This window comes from Toxotes jaculatrix, chromosome 4, assembly GCF_017976425.1.
Source record: "Toxotes jaculatrix isolate fToxJac2 chromosome 4, fToxJac2.pri, whole genome shotgun sequence".
NCBI classification, from domain to species: Eukaryota; Metazoa; Chordata; class Actinopteri; family Toxotidae; genus Toxotes; species Toxotes jaculatrix.
The window spans coordinates 9,459,997-9,482,602 of NC_054397.1; the positions used below are offsets into that span (position 1 = coordinate 9,459,997).

Sequence of the window (22,606 nt, forward strand, 5' to 3'; positions counted from 1 at the left end):
ACACCTCGTGGCTCATGTGTAACCCCTTTGCAGAGCCACTTTCCACGAAGTAGTGCCCGCTCCATTGGACATAAAGGCCTACGCAAGATCCTACTCTCACTTTTGGTGTGAGAGCCTCGTTACCTATGCATAATGGGTCCGCCCTTTAGGTGAGAGGTTCTCAAAGTTCTGGTTCAGGGAGGGTCAGCTGGTTGAGTCTATGTTGGATGGAGGGCCATGTGAGAAAAGATAATCCACTCAAGTCTCTTTGTGTGTTTAAATGAAAGTGTCTTTGGTGATGTCTGTCTTGATAAAATTGTAGTTTTGTCCCCAGAACTCATAAGTTTTCCTTCTTGGGAAAACAAAACGGACATGTGGTGCACTTTATACACAACATGTGTCATTAGGTCATGAATTACCAAATAGGCATTAGCAGACTGTGCTCTCAGCCGTTAACCTTTTGCCACTCTGTTACCACAAATACAGTTGAAAATCGTAAATAACTCATAAGACTCAAAGAAGATGCTCCACTGGCGATCTTTTCCTCTTGTTTTTTCACAAAGGTGCACTTATTAGTGAAGGCCAGATTGCAGCGATCTGTGACACAGACAATCATGTGGCTCCCTCTCTTTACGCTCAGACCTTTCGGTGCCCTCGCCTGTCTCTCTCAATGTCTTTCTCCCCATCTCTCTCGCTCCCGCTATCACAAGTAGAGAGCTGTTCCTGTCGGTGTCATATGATGTCTTGTGGCCCTGTAGTGGTAGCAGAACAGTGACACTTCTATCCCTGTGCCATCTGATCGACACGCCATTCCTTGTCACATGCACACACACTGCCTGTTTAAGTGTGTGTGTGAGCATCCTCGTATGACCATAAATCAGGTCACCGACAGTACCAGCCCTGAGCCACGTGCTCCTGCTTATGTCTCTAGTATATTGTACAAAGGCTGCACTCACTCTTCTGGAAATGCCACTTCCCACTATCGTCAAACTTTTGCTTTGTTTATTTCAAATAATTTAACCTGTAATGGACAAAAAGTCTAAAAGCTTTCATTAAAAAAAAAAGCTTGAATGACAAAACAGCTGAGAGGATGAACTCTAGATGTTTCTTTCACATGACAACCTTAAGTGAACCAGTGTTCTCTCGCTGCATTCGAGAAGCATCCTCCTGAGCAAACAGACACCCATCAACCTTTTTCTGCTGGCCTTAATCATTTGTTTCTGCGGCACATAATCACCATCACTGCACAAATTATGTTGTTCCACTTTCCTCTCTCTCTGCCCCCTGCTTCTGTCCTTCCATTTGCCCTCTTTTTAGTGTGTAAAAGGCCAATTTGAGTTGGATTTTGCTCAGTTGTGATTTCATTCCATGAAAAATTATCCATCCTCCAAAAAAAAAAAGAGACAACAAAAAACGGAAAAAATAACACAGCAGACAAGCATCGTAATTATGACTTTTTGATGACCTCTGCATCTGTTTCATGCTCACTGTTGTTTGCTTGAACAGGTTTTCTCACTTTGCACAGAAGATGAAAAGCAACATACTTTGCCTCTAAAGACTTAGCGTAGACAGGGGAATTGGTTCTCTTGAGACTGCTCTAAAAACTCAGTGCTGTCACACCCAATTTCTGGGCTATTTGACCGATTAGATGTCAATGTTTGGGAAACAAACAGGCAGTGCTGAGAGGCTTGATGGGTATAATAATGCAGACTTTGCGAAGGAGGGTGCCTTTTGAAACACATTTGTAGCCTACAGTCAAAGGTCAAAAAGTCTGATGAGAGATCAAGAATGTTTTAAGTCTCACTTTTACTCTGTGTGCACTTCTTTCACTCTCTTTTACCTGACATGCTGTGTAGGTTTTGGTCTAAAATCCTTTTTCTCCACTATTAATCTGTATTTCTAATTAAAACTTGTACATTACATAAAGCGTGTTCCATCCAACAACAGAAAAATGTATATATTATACTATTATATGCTATTGTAAATGCTATTGAAAACCTCATAAATTCAAAATGCAAAGTTTTACAGTCACATGCAAAGAGTCGCACTTGTTGATACTGCACACAGTAAACAGAAGTAATAGTGCCAGTGTTGTGCTACTAATATAGAAAGTTAGAACAGAAGAAAGAAATAGCTGAATAACAATTAATGAACTGATATATTGGATATCCAATATATATTGCCAAAGTACATATAAAAAATGTAAATACATATGTCTGTGTCATTTGTAATATTTTAAATGACACAGTATCGGCGCAAACCCACAGACCCAGGCCCCAATCAGGGGAAGGTCAGAGGTCAAGACAGCAGGACCTTCGCAAAAGAACTTCTAAAAACAAAAGCAACACATGCACAACAATTCACGTCTCGTGTTCCGTAACTGCAGAAAATTAGGCATGTTAGCAAAGATATCCCTTGATACTTGGAGCTTATTTTATAAAAATCATTTGTGAGCATCAAATGATTGTCATTCACAAAATGCAGATGAATTCCTATGGGGCCCTCACATGGTCATGAAGTTGTTACAATCATGGAGTTTGTTTTGATGAGCGAAACATGTCAAAATGAACGAGAAGAGAATGATCTCATGTTGCACATTTGGCGAAACAAGCCCCTGGATCACGCTGCATGTTTGCTGCTCCTTTTCGACTTTCTTTTTTTTTCTCCCTTTTTTTTGTTGACATTTTTCCCTTATTAAAAAAATTTGTTGATCAACTCAACCGTAATTGAAATAGCTGACGAAGTGACTATAACTTCTGCAATTTCTACTCTCTAAGATCCTTTTTTGATGTGGGATTCCTAGTGAGGGGGGTTTGTAACTCATACATAAATTATCATTTTTGGATAACATATTCCCACAGCTTTGACTGAAATGTAGGCTTTGTTCTGTAACTCTTCAGTGTTGACAATCTCTTTCTGACTGCTTGGATTGTAGGGTTGTACCCCAGACTGAGCGTGTGAGTCACTAGGGAATAAGGATGTGATGGCAGAGCTTTAACCTCATGCACACACTTGTATTGATCCATACAAGCCTCAGTGACTGTTGCTATAGAGCAGGCTGCACTCTGTCATACAGCGCTCCCCCTGTCACCAGTCAGTGGCAGCTAAGGAGGAACACAACACAACATGCACACCAGTATACCACACACACGCCCATCGGCTTCTGGGCTAACACACTGCCACCAACCCTACCCTCTCCTCCTGCCTCACCCGGCCACCCTCATTCCCCATCACCACCCCCCTTTTTTGCTCTCTCTCTTTCTCTACCTCACTTTTCCTCTAATGAGTTGCAACACTGATAACGAGCCTGATGATCTTCCATTGATTCGGCTATCACTTGCTTGTCTGGTAATTGATCCGTAGCTGAGCCTCTAGTTAATTATATGGGCTTCGACATGGACCCCTGCCCCGGGGGGAATTCTCAAGTCCTGCACAATAATAGTTTTAATAAAGGAGCCTGAGGATCTCCTGCATCCTTTTTTTCTGCCCTTTCCTAATTCATGTGCTTTTTATCTTTCTATTTCCTTCTTCCTCCCTGTTTCTCCCCCAAAGTTCTCCATCTCCGTATTTCTACTTCTGTGTCTCTTTTTCGTTTCCTCTGTCATCATGGCCATTACCATCAGCAGAGGCAAGGGGGGAAGGAAGGGAAAGGGGGAAAAAAAGAGGGAGAGATGTGGAGGGAGAGCGAGCAATATTGGCAGAGTCCACTCCTCCCTCCCACAAATAACAGCCATTAACCAGCCAGGTCAGAAGCTGAGCCACCAGCTTGACTTGAAACACTGAGTGCCACTTGAAAAACCCACAGACTAGCACATTTACAGACAAGAGGGAGGGAGCGAGAGAGGGAGAGAGAGACAGAGAAGGAGAGAAGCGTGAGCTGGAAAGCAAAAAGGAACCTCGGCCGCTAAATTGTCACTTAATATAATTAGCCTAAGCCTCATGCATTACCTTTTCAATAAGTTGTTAAGAGCGGAGTTGGCGGTACATGGACAGGAGGTGACACATTATGCCTTTAACAACAAGGCTGCTTGTGGCTTCTGACAAGGCGCAGGCCACTATGCAAAAGATAAATGAAGAAAGGAATGGTGGAGGGGGGGGGGGGGGGGGGGGGGGGGGGGTAGAGAGATGTAGGAGTGGAGAAAAATATCACAAAAGACAAAAGCAAATGATAAAGATGTAGTCAGTGATGGGGAGAGGAGGGAAGATGTAAATTAAGCTTGAGACAAAAGACTCAAGTGCACATTTTCACAGTGGTAAGACAGACACTGTACACTTTTCTCTTTGGTAGTAGACATCCCCTGTACATAACAGTAACAACCAGTGTGATAATCTCAGCAAAGGTTAACAGTATACTGCCATTAGAAGATCGTACAAAAGGCTTTTAACCGACAACCAATCAGCTGTCTACAGCAATTTACCACAAAATTTGAAGTGACTTTATATATCAGAGGCCATTTAATGTAGCCGAGGAGAGAAGTTCTCTCTCTGTCCCTTCCTCTTTTGTTCCTCGGCGGTGGAGAGATCACAGTGACATCTCCCTCTCGCTACGGACTGAGGCACCTGGTCTGTCATTTCTCTAATGATGGTGGGGTGAAAAGACGGGGTGGAGAAGAGGAGATCGAAGATTTAAAGGGAAGAAGAGAGGGAGGAGGGTGTGGAGGGGGGGATATCTTCATTGTTTGAGACATGTCCTATGCTCTGTCAAAGGAAGCATAGATCTCCTTCTTCTTTTTTTTATTTTATCCTCTTGTGTGTCTTTTTCTCTGTGTCTGCCTCCCTTTACTCCTCCATCCCTCATTTTATTCCCTTACCTTTGCTGCTGTGGGGGACCAATTTGGCTAAAATGGAACCTCTTCCTCATTTTTTTCTTAATTAAAATCTGAGAGCTTCGGAGAGAAGAGGAAGGGGGGCAGTGTGTGTGTGGAAGTGTGTGTGGAAGTGTGTGTACGTGTGTGCATGTGTTCCTATGCATGCTGGTGGCAGACTGCCTGCGTTCCATTAGTCTTTCATTAGAGTGGATGAAAATCAAACAAAGGCACCAGATTTTTTTTTTAGTGATATAACAAGTCTGTTGATATTTTTCTTTTGTTTTTGTTGATTTGTTTTTTTGATAATTGCCCTACAAATCAGAAATAGAACATTTTTTTTTATCTAAAAATCCTTCTGTAAACTACAGTCCTGCATTTTCTTTTTTTTTTTTTAAACAAAGACAGAAATGCTTGATTGAACAGTCTGCAACAGTGATGCTTTTCTTCAAACTGTTTTGTTTTTTTTTCTTCAAGGTAGAAACTGAGCTCTTTTGCTAAGCACCGTGCGTGTTAATGTGCGTGCGTGCGCGTGTATGTGTGTGTGTGTGTGTGTGGTGGGATGGTCCCACAGGAGAACTAAGTTGCTCTGAGACGTGCCGGCCGTTCGCAGCGCAAATGGTAATCAGGCAGGAGGACAAACGCCCCCCCCCCCCCCCCCCCCCCATTCCTCCCGCCCCTTCCCCTGCTCTGCGATGGCGTTTGCCCCCACCCTCCTACCCCTAGCAGAGGATGTGTGTGTGTGTGTGTGTGTGTGTGTGTGTGTGTGTGCGAGGAAGCGTGCAGCGCGATGTCATTGAGCATCTCAGAGTGGAGCGGCACAGTTGACTCAGTTGAGTCTGTACCGGCCCGTCTTACACACACACACACACCGACATACACACACACACATACACACACACACACTCCTTCGCTCACTCGCTCGCTGTACTCTCCCTCTCACACACAGACACCCGGAAAGCCACCGTCTCCCTCACTCTCACTCGCTCGCTCTCACATGCTCTCGCTCACTCTCGCACACACACTTACACACACTCTCTCTCTCTCACACACACACACACACACGTACATGCTCGGGCGCTCAGTTCAGTTCCTCAGCGGCTGCGGCGGAGTACAGAGGAGTCAGAGAGAGAGAGAGAGAGAGGGAGAGAGAGAGGGAGCAGAGAGAGAGAGAGGAAAAGAGAGAGGACAGGCGGCGGCACGGACGTCGAGAGAGGGACACAATCACAGAGTGAGAGAGTAAAGGAGAGAGAGAGAGAGAGACGAGCGGGAGGCAGGGAGAGCTGGATAGCTGGTGGCTCACTCCCACACCTCATCTTCACTTTGCTGGGACAGACACAGAATTGATGGTAAGAGACATTCGTGCTTTCTATCGGCTCAACTGTTTGTTTTCTCGTGGAGCTTTTAGCGGGACTTGTTTTGTATTTAGAAAAGAACTGTGACTTGTTTGAACACAGGTTTGAGATGTTTGACGTTGCACGTTTTCTTTTTGTGAAACTGTTTATTTACGTTTCACATTTAGTTGTTTGCTGTTTTGTTTTTTTGTTTTTTTTTTTAGCCAAAAAATGTAGTAAACATTTTTTTTTAAATTTCTTTAAGACTTACTTATTACGTTAGAAAAAAAAAAATACTTACATAGAATTACACAGATTTGTTTGTATCCTTTGGAGAGCATGTGTTCAGTGCTTAGTGCTGAAGGCAGCTCTCAGGTTAACTTTTTCTTTCCTACTTTTTAAAAAAAAATCCTTTGCATTGGAGCACTATATGTCAGTGTATGAATGCGTGCATGCATGCATGCAGGTAAACATATGTTTCATTGTGTGTGTGTGTTTGTGTGTATGTGTGTTTGTGTTGAGTCCATGTCCAAGTACTAAATGACTGACAGATGGATTAAAGCAAAAACTGAGGCCATGAGCAACATCATGTGCCCCTCCTCACTTATTCCCCACAACCCCCCTCCTCTTTTTTTTTTTGTTTTACTCCATCCTTGCTCACCTTCTCATCAGCCCCCCCTCCTCACCTCCAGTGCTCATCTTGCCCTGTCCGAGACGAGGCCCCCGAGGAAATTCACCACAAGCCCTGTTTTCTCTCTCTTCACGAGAATTTACTCCACACACACTCCTCCGCCACCAGAGCTGCCAAGAAACCTCACACACACATCTGCACCCTCATCTCCCCTCTCCCTGTTATCCTCTTTGAGAAGCAGGACCCGCATGAGACAAAAAAAGAAGGCAACACGACCCCAAAAGAACCCACCTTCACTGACTTTTTTTTTCTTCTCTCCTCCTTTACACTCCCACATCCCTCCTGCCCTCCCTCTCTGTCTCTCCCTCTCTCTCTGTCTAAGTCCAAAGAGGCAGAGTTGGATGTGAGAGGCAGTGAGTGCGACACAGTCCCACCAGAGCCCAGCAAAGACCCAGAACCGCCCAGGCTACCTCCAGCTAAGGCTAACGGACCCAACGGCACCACTGGCGTTTTCACGAGCATCCCCTCCAGTAGCCACAGTAGCAGCAGCACCAGCAGCAGCAGCAGCAGCAGAAGTGGTCTGGGTGGCATTAGCATCGTTAGCAGAAGCGCTGAGGGAGCAGGCGAAAGCTCCATGCAGTTCAGCACCAGACCGCCTAGTGCTGAGCAGCCGGGCTTCATGGGGACATGGCAGCAGCAGAGCACTGACAGCAACCTCCTCTACAGAATGTCCCAGCAGGTATGTCAGCTCAGCCTCACCCCCTCATCTTCTCCATGTCTGCCTCCTGTCTCCTTCCCTCTTCCCCTTTTCAGTCTATATTCAAGGGCCAAACTTTTTTATTTCCTCCAGTGGTGTATGTTCAGACATTTGCTATTGTGATTCTTACTATCATTTGGTCTGTGTGTGGAAAAAGAGAGTGTTTGTATGTATGTCAGTAGGCGTGTATGTGTAATTTTTGGGGTTGGGAGGGTGGTAGTTGTGGGCACTGTTTTGTTTGAGATATTTCAAACTACGAATTCTTACATTCAATGGCATTCTTGCAACTTTCCCCCACTTTTGTGTTTGTGTGCGTCTTTATGTTGTTGTTTTACACACACCATGCCTGAAAGTGTTTCCATCCATGCAGCCTCTGTGTGTCCCTTTTAATTTTACTAATTCAATGCACGAGTAATTTTCTTCTCTATAAAATAACTGAAAATAGCAGATTTTGTGTATTTGCAAAAACACAAAATTTGACCACTACCAGATAAATCATTTATTTCACCATTTGATGGATTATCCCTGTCTGGATTCGTTACATACATGCTTAAGTCTCCGTAATTGGTCAATAAGCGGTGTGGAGTTTAAAAGCAAGCAATAGCAGTGTTTTGGTAACCTCAGTGCCGATAAAGACTCGGGAAGGGGCACCCCTCTGGGACCGGCTAATTGACTTCATGTGGCCGAGGCAGGAAGCCCCTTGCGCGGCTACAGAACAGCAGAGGAGCCGTGAATGAACACAGGCTCCCCTGGAAAAGTAATGATGATAACTGATAGCCTGCACCGGCTGAGGAAAGTCCACATTTCCTCCCGACATTTCTCGCCTGTAATCGTGGATGTTACAGAGAATTTCTCTCTTGTTGTGTAGCTTTTTTTTTTTTTTATGTTTTTTTTTTCTTCAAGTAGCCCCCGAGTTAGAGCAAGAGTTATTTTTAAGGGACGGGGGGCGAGGGGGGTTGTGGTTTGATCGGATAAATGTTAAGGAGTGGGAAGAAGGACTGGGAGTCGAGTTCTGTGCAAGTGTATATGTGTGTGTGTGTGTGTGTGTGTGTGTATGTGTGTGTGTTTGTGTGTGTGCGTCCGTTCGCGCGCATGTGTGTGAGGGGGAGACGGTAAAGATAGAGGATGGTTGTTAGGTTGCAGTTAATCATAGCGGGACCTGCAGGCTCTCCGTACCATGCACATGCTGTTACGCACTCAGGCCACAGCGGTTCTTGCGCAACAGCTTCGCCGTGGCTCCGCGTTGTAAAGGATGAGAAACTTATCCTGTCACCTTGCCGGCACTAACAGCCCGTAGAGTTTAGTTTAGTTTATTTTTATTTTGAATTTTTTAAATCCCAGAGGTCTAATCATGAAGGTGAAACTGATGCGCTGAGACTAAAACAAGCCCCGATGTAACTTTTGGGAACAGAACATTTTAAGGCAGCTTTTTTTTCTGAGATTGTTTTGTGTTTTTTGTTTCTTTTTTATGAAATATTTTCTCTTTTCTTCACTTAGTCTGCTGTTTAACAAAGATTGCATTTTCACACGGAAATGAATCGCATCCTTGCAGCTTTCGTGCACATCATGTAGCATCTTTTTTTTTTTTTTTTTTACAAGTCCTTTCCCTTAAATTTTCTAAATTAAAAAAATACTAACTATTGATAAGTGATTGGTAAGAGATGGGTGCATTGTATTCAGAGAGGAGAGCGCTCTCCTTCTCTCCTCCTCTCCCGGTATGAAGCAGGTGGATGGGCCCCTGCTCTCAGCATCTGCTGGGACCCCACGTTTGCATCCCCAGTCCTTTTTACAAATGCGCACCGTTGTTTCAATATAATCAGCTGTGGGACTCGCTGTTATTTATCCTTCCTCGCACCACTTAGAAGACATCTTCCCATGTTTAGTAGGCATGACATAAATTCTCCGAAGGAAGCCTGTTCCTTGACAGACTCGCTTTATTGGAATCTAACCGATAATGACTTTGTGTTTGCCGAGGCTGGCGCACCCTGGGGTGTTGGTGGAGAGAAATGGGTTATGGGCTTGTGTTTCAAAATCTCCCCTCTCTCCCTTAAAGATCAACAAGGTGGCACGAGGGATGCGGTATTTTATCGTTGTTAGGCCAAATTATATTTCCATCTGATCGATAGAGACGCAAAACAGCTCTACGCCGTGTGTTCAGGACAGATGCGGCTGCGGTGAGGTGCAGGGCATCACCAAGCCAAAACATTTGGGATTGCCTTTGAAATTCTTTGCAACTCACACACAGAAAGCGAGACTTTAGAAATGAGGAGGGGGGGAAATGTCACTTTGACCCGAGTGTATCCATTTTCTCACCACATTTTAAATTACATGTGCAAGCTCATGGTTTACAGCAGGTGTCTGATCATCTCGGTGCATAAACGTCAGTGACCGATGGCTGTAAAGAAAGTAAAGCAAAGATTTTTAACTATCAAATGATAAATCAGGAGATTTGATGTGAAATCTTTTGTTTTCTTCTCCTCGTGTTTTTTATAGCACAGTCGATCCATAAAAATCAGCACCTGCCTCTTTCAGCGTAAAGAAAATCACCAAAGGAAAATAGATGTAAATTTGAAATCGAATGTCTCCTCGAAATTGATTGATTTCCTTTCTGATCGACTCCTGTATTTAAGACATTTTTCATATTTTTAATTTGGCTTTTCAGCTGTTATTTGTTAATTATTTCAGAATTAATAAATACATTTATTTACATATTCACTGAGACATTTTTTAAGACAATTAAACTTTTCCTCCCTAAATATTTTAGAGGCTATTCTGTTACAAATGGGAAAAACTGATGAAAAATGAGGGTGAATTAAATATTTTTTCCTGTGTTTAATTAACTGTGGGGAGCTACATTTACATTTTGATAACATATCTACATGCAGTCGCTTTTCATTATTGTGTTACTAACGAAATTAACAACAGTGGAGATTAAGGCATTTCTGTGGGTGAATAATTCACACCTTTCATAAAAGGCCTTAATAGGCTTTTAATCTTTGAAGAAACTTTTTTTTTTCCAAGCGACATAGCAGGAGATTCACAACCTTCATAATCCACGGAAGTGTCAACAGGAAACAGCATAAACAGCATGCAATTTAAATGAAATCAATGAAATGGATTCGATAAATACTGCCTGTTTTCTCAGCTTCCTAATGTTCTGAAATCGGTGCACATTTTTACAAAACACTCCAGGAGGGAACTTTCAGAATTGTCTTTTTTTTTTAAATGGAGAAACAAATATACAAACATTAATTAGAGGCTGAATTATTTCCCAGGCATTACGGAGTGATAATATTTGGAGCCTTAATTGACCCGCTGCTGTACATGCGTGGCTATGAATATCGACCCTTGCAAGTTAAAAAGCCCGGAGTTAAGTGATACTACGAGCCTAATTGGTTCATCAGGGATAATTCCTCCACAATACAGGAGCCGCAGGCCGAGTCTTTATTTATTTATTTATTTATTTTCTCATCTGCTTCAAGTCGGAGAAATGTGGGAACGACTCTGGGATTAGAAGAGCTCGTAAAAAATGTGCCTTCACTTCCACCTGAGGATCTGATGCTGCCACCCAGGCTTACAGCAGACCTCGGAGAGAGAAAAAGAAATCAGTGCATGCCTTCAGTCTAAAACCATCTCTAAAATAGCCTCTTCCTTTTCTTTTTGCAAGGGTGCTGTAACGCGGCTTCCTTTGAAGTGCGACAGGTCGACTATGGGCCGAGACCTGGAAGAGGTACAGTGGCATTACAGCTTGCCTGGCTTCTGTCTGCTCTCAGTACTGCCTGCTTCATCTCACACCGAGACTCTTATATCCACAAATAATACCAGGAATACGGGGGATTTCATCCAGAATGTAAATTAGAAATACACGTTGAACTTTAGCTAATAATAATAATAATAATAATAATAATAATAATAATAATAATAATAATTTCCCTCAAATTTAGAGTTTTTACTTTCATCTTTTTTCTTAATATTTTGCACTTTGCCACACTGTATTTTTTCTTTAACTTTGAAATCAAAATCTCACCCACAAACCTGCAGCAATTTCCTTTTCCCCACATCATGCAATTGCAAAATTAAGATACTGACAAAAAACTCAACCAAGAAAAGCAGTAAAAACTTATGATAGAAACAATATTTAGATATATTTAGAAGTAATGTTATTCTTTTTTCCCTTCCTTAATAAAAAAACGTGCAGTGATTAGTTCAGATTGACTGATTTTAGACAGTGTCAAATTGTTAAAGAGCACACAGGCATTTTGGCAATGATTGTACAAATATGTTAACTTTGTAGGGCTATTTAAAAAAAATCCACTCTAAAGTCTGGCTTTAATTCGTCCATTTACATCTTTCTTTAATATTTTCTTGTGTTTTCATGTCTTGTGTTATATTTTAACTTTTCATCATGGCCAATGTCACAGTCCTATTTGTTGATTTTCCCTTATTTCACATATTTCCTGAATGCACAGTGCAGCCTATACAGTCCTGTCTGTTTGTGTTACACCACAGAAAGTGAATGCTGTTAGCTCTGAGGGCATGATGACAGACATATTTATGGAATAACATGCTCTGCTTTGTTTTGTCTGAGTGAAGAAATGGGGTTGATATTATCCTCCTCAGTGCAGATCACAGAGTGTGCTAATCTGCCTATTAACACAGTGATACACTTACAGCGGTGTGTGTGTGTGTGTGTGTGTGTGTGTGTGTGTGTGTGTGTGTGTGTGTGTGTGTGTGTGTGTGTGTGTGTGTGTGTGTGTGTGCGCGCGCACATTGTTTTACGCAGTGGGGTACAGACATGTTGCATGTTGCATATGTGGTGCATATGCATTGCTTCTTACCATTGTGTGGTACTGGGAGGCAGTGATTTGATGCATATGTGTAGAATTATCCACAGTGAGTGTGTGTGTGTCGTTACACTCTACTGTTATTATTTCCATGTCTGTCTTTGATGGGTCGTTGAACACAGAGCATATGGATGCCTATACGTACATGTATCTGGTGTCAAGAGTGTGTGTGTGCGTGTGTGTTCTGACTCTGAAGTTTATGTGTGTGGATGTGTGCGTTAAAGACATTCGTGTCTGTGCTTTTGCCATTTATTTTTCTGAGTGGGTGGCTAAATACTCTTATGCCAGTTGCATGAGTGTGTGTGTGCGTGAGAGAGCGTGAGTGAGTGCAGTTTTGGTGAGTGTGTGTCCTCTCCCTTTCTGTGTGTGTGTGTTTTCTGTGTGTTGGCTCTGGCTCCATGTGTGTGCGGGTGCGAGGTGAAGTGTCTCTTGGCTGGCCTTGGCTAGAGAGCTGGAGGAGAGCAGAGGTGAAAGAGGAGATTTGCAGAAAAGACACGCACCACTTCCCCCATTACTACTTTTTCTTTTTCTTCTTCTTCTACTACTACGTCTCTGTCTCTCACTGTCTTTTCCCTCCTTCTCTAATTCCACCACACTTCAACCCCCCTCTTTCTCTCTTCTCGACTATCTTTCCTATTTAGAACTCAATCTCCACCGCCAGTCCTCTAGATGCTAAATCAGATCTTTTTACTTTGCAGGTATTGTCTTGGTAGAAAGGGCTCTTGAGATTGAACCTGTGTAACAGAGGACCGTTCAGGGTGTTTCACACATGCAGTGTGTTTAAAGGATTATCAATTATAATAAGACACAAGGAAAACTGTCAGAAAGAGCACAGTGGGGAAAGTGACAATGTGTGTCTCTCTATCAGTATCTGGTTGAAAACCTGATTGCAGAAGGTTTAAAACTACTTCTCCAACACCAAAGCCACCATTTCATGATTGAGAACGCATCTCACTGAAAGCGCCTGTCCCTAACTGTAAACTTGAGGTCGGCTCTTACACCGTTTAATGTAGTTATGGCAATGCTGCTGGCCAGTTTAGAAGGTCCAGATAACATAGGCTGCACTGAGAGAGGCCACGGTGGCGCTCAGTCAGCGGTCATCTCCCTCAGTCTCTGTGCATATGCAGCCATGATGATGTGAGTGTTTCCTGAAGGCAGCGTTATTTCTGCAGGAGAGAGCACAGAAATGTAAAATTGAGTGGGAAGGTAGCTGTAGCTACTTGTATATTTACCGTATGTGAGTGTGCACTATTAAGAGCCCATCTAGTTTGACGGAGTAGGAGGATGTACAAGGTCCCATTCATGCTGCGGTCCCCACTATATTTGCCCAGGCACCAACCAGGGAGATATGACGTCCGCAACATTTTTACTTTAAACTTGTCTCAACTGGCTTTTTAAAATCTTTTTTATTAAATAATTGCATCACCAAGCATGCCCTTTCACTTTTATTGAAACCTGAAAATATTTAAATGCAATCTGTTTCCCTGTTGTGGTATTTACTAAATATTTTTGTGTTTTACATACTGTAGACGTTTAAGCAGATAAAATCAATTCCCGTGATTTTAATTCCGTTAGTTTCCTCCATTTTGGTGGTGTGTTACAATGTCAAACTGTCTGTCAATCTCACGCAGGCACCTCTGTTCTCCTTTCTTTGCCTCACCATCTCTTACTTTAATCACCATTTTAAAAAGAAATCCAGTTCTATCTTTACTGTATATGGATGTTGCCAAAGCAAGAAAAAAAAAATTCCACCCTGCACACGGACATGATCATGTGTGTCCTGGGTCATACAGTAAACTCTGCAGACGTGCAGTAATGCCCTGCAGGACCAGCGTTATGGGTAAGCACCGACCCTGACTCTGTGTGTGAGACCCGGGGCAACCAGCGATCAATAAGCATCATGTGAGCATCACTCACGGCCTCCATGTCAGCTGCTTCCTGTTTGTCCTGAGGAGACGGCTGCCTCACTGCCATGGTAAATGCCCGAATAATGGGGAGGAAACAGAACAGCGTAGAGACGCTATCATGGAAGTCAGAAAGGGTTTCTTTATCATATGTCTGGCAGGGCAGTGTACTGCGTGTTTTATGTGTGTGTGAGCGTTGAGGAACGACAGAAATGCAGAGCCATCTGCTCTCCTCTTATCAGGGGGCTGAGTGGTGAATTCTGCTGTAGCTGAGTCTTTCCCAGGGACTTGTTTTAGTCATGTGTGGGCAAGTGCATGCAAAAACACAATATTTATTTCCTTTTGTTGTTTCCTATCCTTTTTTTAATGTGAAACGTTTTCAACAAAGTAATCAATAAAGCACCGGTAATCTGGATAGAAATCAGGAGACATAAGATTAATTAGATCCATGAGGTATTTTAAGATGTTTGATTTGTTTTAAATAAATAAAAAAACAATAAATAAAAAAACAAATTTACACTATTTTGTGCTTTGTTTAAGTGATTAATTGGATATATTTTAGTGTGATCACAAATATACAGTATATTTTTCTAATTTTTACTGTCACACTTCTGTTTTTATTTTCTTTCCTTGTGCAGGCTCTCTAAGCAGCTGCACACTACTCCTTTCACCCTGTTTGTGCTTCTTTCATCTTCTAAATTTCTCTCAAAAGAAGGCTGTTAGTTATTTGTCTTTGGGTGGTTTCCTGCAAAGGGGAGAAGTCGCCGGTGTGAAGAGGAAGTGTGTGTTTGAAGGGCCAGTCGCTCGGGATGTCACCACCCCGCCACTGGCTAATGAGGGGGGACATAAGCACAGAGCCAGGGCAGCAACACGCACAGACACACACACACACACACACACACAATCTGACACAGCAGGAATGCAGCAGCTGTCACCAAGGTCCAGGCAGTTATGAAAGGGTCGAAGTATAGTTGGGTCTTGTGTGTATGTGTGTGTGCTTGTGTGTGCAAAGTGGCAGTACCAGGTATTAAGAGCTGGGAGGGGCCCTGTGTTGGCTTCAGTGACCAGGAGGTTGCCACCAGCAGAGAGGAACATCACACATAAATGACTTAAGTGAAAAGTGAAAGAGAGAGTCAGAGGAAACGTATATATTTTGCAGTGGCCTGTAGTATTTTAAGACATGACCATATGGCAGAGACATTGTTCAGAGAGTCTGTTCTTTCCCGTTCTGTATCCAGAGGAAGGTGACATTAGGTGTGACCTGTGCTAAGTGACAGGAACTCGGGCATACTTTCACCACGGCTTCTCCCTTTTCCTGTTATTCCTCAACTCCTGTTATTTTGTTTTCCTTGGAGCTGCGCCAGCTCAACGGGCAAATCGACAGCCTACTATTTTTACATCCGTCTTTAAGGACCCCTGTCTGCTCGCTCTGCCTGCCAATTTGCCCCATCAGCAGTGGCAACGAAGACGAGCTCTCAAGGCACGGAGCCTTTCATTTTTCTCTTGGCGATGTGGCTAATGCTGTCACTGTTATTTGAAAAAGCACTCAGGGTGAATTGCTATTATTATTGTTAAAACCATCATCATCATCAGGCTTATTTATGGTTATGGATAATGATGGTAATTTTGTTCAGGGCCTACGGTTGACTCCCTCTCTTTCCCCTGCTAATCCGACACTGCTGTGTGAGAGTGTGTGTGTTTGTTTGTACTGTACATTTTCGATGTGCTGGCAAATTACCAAAGTTGTTGTGGAAAGAAAATGGTTTTTCAACAGGTAACAGTGATTTCACGTCTGCAGTTCATGTGTGAGGTGAGAACAACCTGTGTGCACACAGGCAAGAATAAATATGTTACATCTCTTAATGCTTATGCTGAACTCTGTGGCTTATGTGTATGTGTGACAGGAGGAGGAAGGGGAGAGAGGCCTTTTTCCCACTATTTTCTGTTTCATTGCTTTTTCTCAGTCTTTTTTTCGCTCCCATGTTTTACTCTCCATCTATCTCTGTGCCCTGTTCTGTTCTGTCTCCAGCTTACCGTGGAGATTTGATTGCTAGAGGCCCAGGGAGGATTTTTAGGGAGGTTCTGGAGAAGGGAGGCTGGTGGTACAGACTGTGGCAGGCTTGTAGCCAATGTACACATATGTACACACACACACACAGACACACACACACACAAAGATATGCAGTCCGACAGGCATAGATACCTGCTTTCGCACAGATATTGTGTAAACTGCTCTCTGACAATGTTGTCATTTAAATCCTCTGAAAAAAAAACCTGAAGTCTAAACTCATTAGCTACTTTTTGTTGTGAGCAAAGTGTTAAAGCAACATGTGTAAGCATTTGTTTGTGTTCTCTGCTGACTTTGTAAAGATGTTTGCGCTGTTGGATTAATAACGTTTAATGGCCACTGTTAAATGCAGCTGCCTTGGCATCCCACAGCTCATGTTTTTCTGGCAAACTGAGACTCTGGGTGGCTTTTGTTTTTGTGAGTGTGTGTATACCGCTGTGTGTATATGTGTGTGTGGGCTACATGGGAAAAGAACTGTGTGTTGTCACTGAGCATACCTGTTCATTTAGATGTGACCACCCCACACACACACACAAGCTGAACAGAATCTGTCTGCATGTGAGATGATCACATATCGAGCAGCAGTGCACTTCACTTCTAACAATCTATAATGTCAATTAAGTCACAAATGATCTAATTAGCCTACCGTGATAGACATCAATTGGTCTGACCCTGTATCCGCCGCAAACAGCCAGAGGTGGGAGGCCACAATGCACGACCTCTGGCACCACACATTGTTGGCTGTTCACCTCTTGTGACATTTATTGTGCGATTGAAGTGAAAGCGTCACTTTTTAACAATGGGACAAAGTGAGAATTCTTGTAAGGAAAAAGCTGTTTTTGTGTGTGTTAAAAGTGGAGGATGTGTTTGTGTTGTTGTCATACACGTGTGCAGGCACACATCCAGCCACACACACACACACACACACACACACACACACACACACACACACACACACACACACACACACATGTATACACTTGCTTTCTCTATGTTGATGTTTTCTCTGTAAATGGCCTGAGCTGCCTCTTCCATTGTCGGGAAACACACTCAGCGATAAGTGCTTTGTTGGAGCGCTGTCCGCTGCATGATGTGTGTGACTCTGACTGGCATTTAATATTTCATGGCATTTAATCCATTTGATATGTTTCCTCCAAATACAAAAAAATCTGCAGCTTTTGTTTCCTTTATCCAGGCCATTACTTTAGAGCTTGTTGATCAGTTTAGATTTGTAAAGGGTGGCAACAAGGGATTTATCATCTCGATTCACTGCTATTTTTCTGCACAACCATTTAACTCATAAATTTAGCATCTTGGTCTAAATCAGGGCCTCATGAGGGCAAAGGTGATCCTTTGCACCTGATTAATGTGCGACCAGATATAACTTAATAACAATAATAAAAAATATCACCAGCAAAGGACTGTGAGATTTATTGCAGGAAAACAAGTGAAATGAGAGCACTTAAAGAGCAGTCAGGTTTACAGGATGCAGCAGCTGAGAGAGATAGCGCATTATGACAAAGAAGAGGAAAAGGAGCCGACAGCATGTGCATCAGTCAGAAGGTGAGGAGAAGGCTCTCTTTGAGATCAATTGGTAATAGGCTGAAGTCACAGGGGCGATTAGAGGCGTCGACTTGCCTGTGTTGTAAATGCTGTCAGATCGGTTAAAGGAAGCCTAATACCTCTCAGGTTGAAAGCTGTAATAACATCAACTGTAACTGGATCCACGGGGAAGTGCAAGTGAGTTTGCGTGCGCATGAGGGAGTGGAAAAGGAACGGCAGGAAGGTGAAAGTATTTCATTGTGTGTATAATGCCTAGGTGTGCGTGTGTTTGTTTGTGTGTATGTGCGTGGCATAAAGCAGCAGCAGCACGCATAAAGGCGAGAGCCGCGGGGCTGCTCCTGGCATTTTTTCGGCCACCAGATGCCTGTCACTGCTTTAAGGAAAAAAAAAAGAGCAGGGGATGAGGAGGGGAGAAGGACAAAGGGGAAGGAAGGGAAGGAGGGGAAGGCAGAGGGAGGGGTAAGGGGGTAGGGGCCACCGCTGTTCAAATCATGTCACGTAGCGCTAATTCATCCAGCCTCATTAGAGAGAGGGAAGGGACCAGAGGGCCTCTCTCAGGACAGGGCCCTGGCTCACACACACACACACACACACGTAAACGCACACACACACACACACACACCAACACACGCAGATATATGCATACACACATTGTCTCAGTTTTTCTCTGGCACATACTTACACACAGATGCAATTTCTCTCTTCCATCCACACACACTCACACATACACACATGTAGACATACATACACAGATGACACTGGCACATGGCGCAGTGCGGGGGCAGTTTGGGGAATAGAAAATTGCCTTCTCAGGAAGGCCCTGGCCAATTAAGGACCTGACCGTATTGAATGTCAAGTGTTAATTTAGGCTCCCCCTCCTTCCCTCCCTCCAACCCCTCACCCTCACCCCTCAATTTCCCAGCAGTGATGGGGGGAGTGTGTGTGTGCGTCCCAGAGATGAGCAAATACATGTCAAGCCAAAGTTGATTGCCTGCTCCGTATTATGTGTCGCAGACAAGTGGCAAATGTGCTCCCTCCTTTTAGCCTTTTGCGTACCCCCTAAGGGACGCCGCGGTGGAAGGAGGAGGAGAGAGGGAGGATTAACTGTACCGCAGTGATAAGAATGGGGGGTATTACACTGGGGAAGACGGGGCGGGGAGTGAAGGGGACAGACAGACAGTCAGAGAAGTAGAAAGAGGGCAGAGGGTTTGTTTGATCTCATAGGACTGGGGAGTGACTTTGATAGTCTTTTAATTGCCTTCATTTTCACAGAGGTGACGTCGATGGCAGGCGCTCACACAAAATAAATACTTTTAAATAGAGAAGGAGTACATTTTTTCAAGTTTAGAGAGCCATTTAGTAGAAAAAAAACTTTTTGAGAAACTTTAAATGATTTGTATGTGATGGCTGTGTATTACACTCCCAGCCGTTGGCATTGTCCAGGAGCAGGCAAGGTTGTTTGTGAGTTGGACTGATGGTAAATGCCCACCTCCTTACCTCCATGATCTAATAGACATCCACTTAGTCTTAATGGGCAGATTCCCTTTCTCCTCTCGTGATGACTGTTGCACTCTTTAAGGTGGAATTGCCAGCTTGTCTTTCCTATCAACCCCCCCCCCCCCCCCCCCCCCCCCTCTGTTAGCCTCTGTATCTCATGTTCACTACCTCTCTCCCAGGACAGAGCCGAGTATTTCTGACAAAATAAATATTAATGCATCACTTACATTCACACCACAGCCCTCTGGCTACATGTGTTAGTCAAAGGCCTTTTGTTTTACATTCATGTCGGTATATTTACGTAAACATATGTGCCCGAGCCTGTGTGTGTGTGTGTGTTTGTGTGTGCCCGGTGATAGTAGTGATGTTGTGGAATTGAATAGAGAGGGTGAGTATTGATCATTTCCCCCTGTGTGTTATTAGTGCCTGCTGCTACTGACAAAGAGAGCATGAGCCACCACACCACAAGCACATGCATGCACACACTTACACGCACACACTGCCATGTTTACTCAAGAAATACAGTATGTTGTTTGCATGTTTTGACAACTGTAATACACTGCGTCAACAGGGGAAAAAGTATACTTTACTGCTACATAATATTTTATGGAAATATCAACATTATTGCCCAGAACTGGTGGCGGAAACCTGTAAAATTACAGCTCCAGTAATGTTATGACAGACTGGGTTATGTGTCATTGACTTAAATGCGCCAAGGGTCTTTTCAAATGGAGCCAATTTTTGTCTTCTCAGCTCACACACAGCTACGCACACATTTAAGTTCTTTATCATTACAATCTGCTTTGTCAATCTGCTGTAAGCGATAACACGTTTTCGAGTTCACAAAGGTCACAGTGAAGTGTAACTCAGTCGCTGATCACTGATATCAAAATAGCCACCCATACAGGCCTCAGGGGCCAGTGGAGAGAGGGAGGGAGTTAAAGCCCAGTGTAAGTGCTCCGTTTCTGGGTAGATAGTGATGTCTGCAAGGCCTCTGGAGCTCCAGTGGTCAGCCTGAACCGAGAAGTCTGTCAAGCCGTAATTGATCATCCTGACCTGGGGAGCTGACGACAAAGGGAGAGAGGTGTGGAGGGATGAAATAGATAAGGCTGAAGGGAAAAGAAAGAAAAAGAAAGGAAGAAAAAAAGAAGAAATTGTGCGACCGGTGGCTTAATCTCTCTGGACTGGCCATTTTTCCCCTCTGGATGATAGATATAGTAGGCCTAGCATGTGACACAGATGGATAATGCAGGCGTCTGGGGTGATAGAGTTATAAATTAACACATTACTGGACCTTAATATGGACTACTGTGAACGACCCCACACCAACACTGCCAGCCCTCCAGGCGCACACACACATGCACACACACACACACACACGCACACACGCACACACACACACACACACACACACACACACACACGCACACACACACACACACACACACACACACACACACACAAACACAAACACGCCTACAGTCTCACTCATGCGTCTAGCTGAGCTCAGGGTGCGGATTGTACTCCTCAAGTGGCATTGATTTGTTAAAGTGCTGAATTAGCAGGAGCAGTCCAGCTGCTGGCGCTTCTCTACCTTCTTTCCTTCTTTCTTTCCCTTTTACAATTTTGCTTTCTTAACTTCTCCTCCTCACTCTATTTCACTCCTTCCCTGTTGTTTCACTTTACTTGCACACGCACGGATTTTTCCTCTCTTTCTGCTTCACTTTGTTCTCCAGCTCACATGCTTGTCTCCTCTCTTTGTACAACTGACTCGCCCTTTTCCCTGACACACTTTTTGTTCAGTCACAAGTGCTCCTTCAAGCAACTCTGCTCTCCCTGGTTGTCCTGGCAAACGCCTGTTTCTATTTTCCCCCTCTTCTGTCTCCAGCTGGAAGGTTTCACCTAAAAGAACAGTTGGTTTTTCTCTCCTTCTTCTTGTGGCCCACACAATATTCGCCAGCCAAAACTGTTATGTCCCTGACTTTGAGACTGAAAGGGAAGTGGTATGAGTGTGTGTGGCTGGGGATTGGTATTTAATAGCCAGACATACAGAAGAGCTAATATCCAGAGCAGCAGTAGCCTGCACATTGTAAGGCCACACACGGTGACAAGGTCCTGCACAGCTCGCTGTATTTAAAACTCACCCAACTCCTGTAGCGCGAGGCAATGGCTTATACATCTACAAGCTAACCACAGCGAATTCCACCGGTGTAAATGTCATTTAACAACAAATGAGTGCCTCTGGAAACTGAGCAGTGTTCAGTAAGGGTCACTGGTCCCTGTGTCTGCTGGGTATGTAGTGGTGTGTTGTACTTGGGCTTATGAGTCGGACAGACTGTCTGCTCTCTGAGTCCGAGTCAAGGCCCCCAGCCAAGAGGTGCAGATTTGTTAGTGTGTGCTCCATTATCACCCATCACTCTCACGGTTTGTTGTATGTGCGTGAGGGAGAGAGAAAGAAAGAAAGGGGAGAAAAGAGACTGTCCCCCTCTTTCTTGCTTGCTGTGGTCCAGCCCAAACAGTTACCATCTGGTGACCAGTGACTGACCCTTTTCTTGTCTCACACACACACACACACACACACACACTCAGACATATACACACACTGACTGCCGGACTGCATCCAAGTGATGAGTGAATGACCACCCACCTCCCCTCTCCTCCCCTGCCGAGTGTCCATCTCTGCCAGACCTCCCAGGTCCCTCCCCTCACTGCACATGATTGGTCGATGAAAGGTTGATGGGTGACTTATCTGTCCACAGCTCCAATAAAATGCTCAATAAAGCACCGATTCTGGTCTTGACAGACCTAATAGAACAACACCTAAGAGGAAAAAGCACCTACACACACACACACACACGCACACGCACATACACCCACACACACACACACACACACACACACACACACACACACACAGTATGGGTGCACACACACGCATCACTGTGGCCCAAAATAAGCACATCTCTTCACTAGTTCAAACCACATTGCAGTTTTTCAGCTATTTGCTTTACTTGTGTTTGCTTGATTTAGTTAGCCCCCCGATGCTGTAGTCAGTGTGACATTTTCATTTTATTGCAATCTTTTTTTGGCCTTTTCTTCTTTTTATTTGAGTCCGTTGGGCCCACATTAGAATCTGAAATCTAACTAACCAGTCACTGTTTTTGTGTGTAGTGAGGCACAACATGAGAAAGAGGGTGTGTATGTGTCTAGTTCTGCAGGGTGAC

General features: G+C 43.9%; 1 protein-coding gene across 2 annotated transcripts in view; it reads left to right on the forward strand.

Annotated features, from left to right (window-relative positions):
* bnc2 (basonuclin 2) overlaps window positions 1–22,606 on the forward strand; it is a 161,011-nt gene that overhangs the window by 58,641 nt on the left and 79,764 nt on the right. Inside the window, exons 1-2 of one of the 2 annotated variants that reach the window (XM_041036654.1) lie at window positions 6,004–6,133; window positions 7,132–7,488. In XM_041036654.1, the coding sequence (XP_040892588.1) occupies window positions 6,131–6,133; window positions 7,132–7,488 (360 nt within the window). In that variant the 5' untranslated portion in view covers window positions 6,004–6,130. Of the gene's footprint in view, window positions 1–6,003; window positions 6,134–7,131; window positions 7,489–22,606 lie in introns of those variants that run through there. The other variant, XM_041036653.1, reaches the window with a different exon arrangement.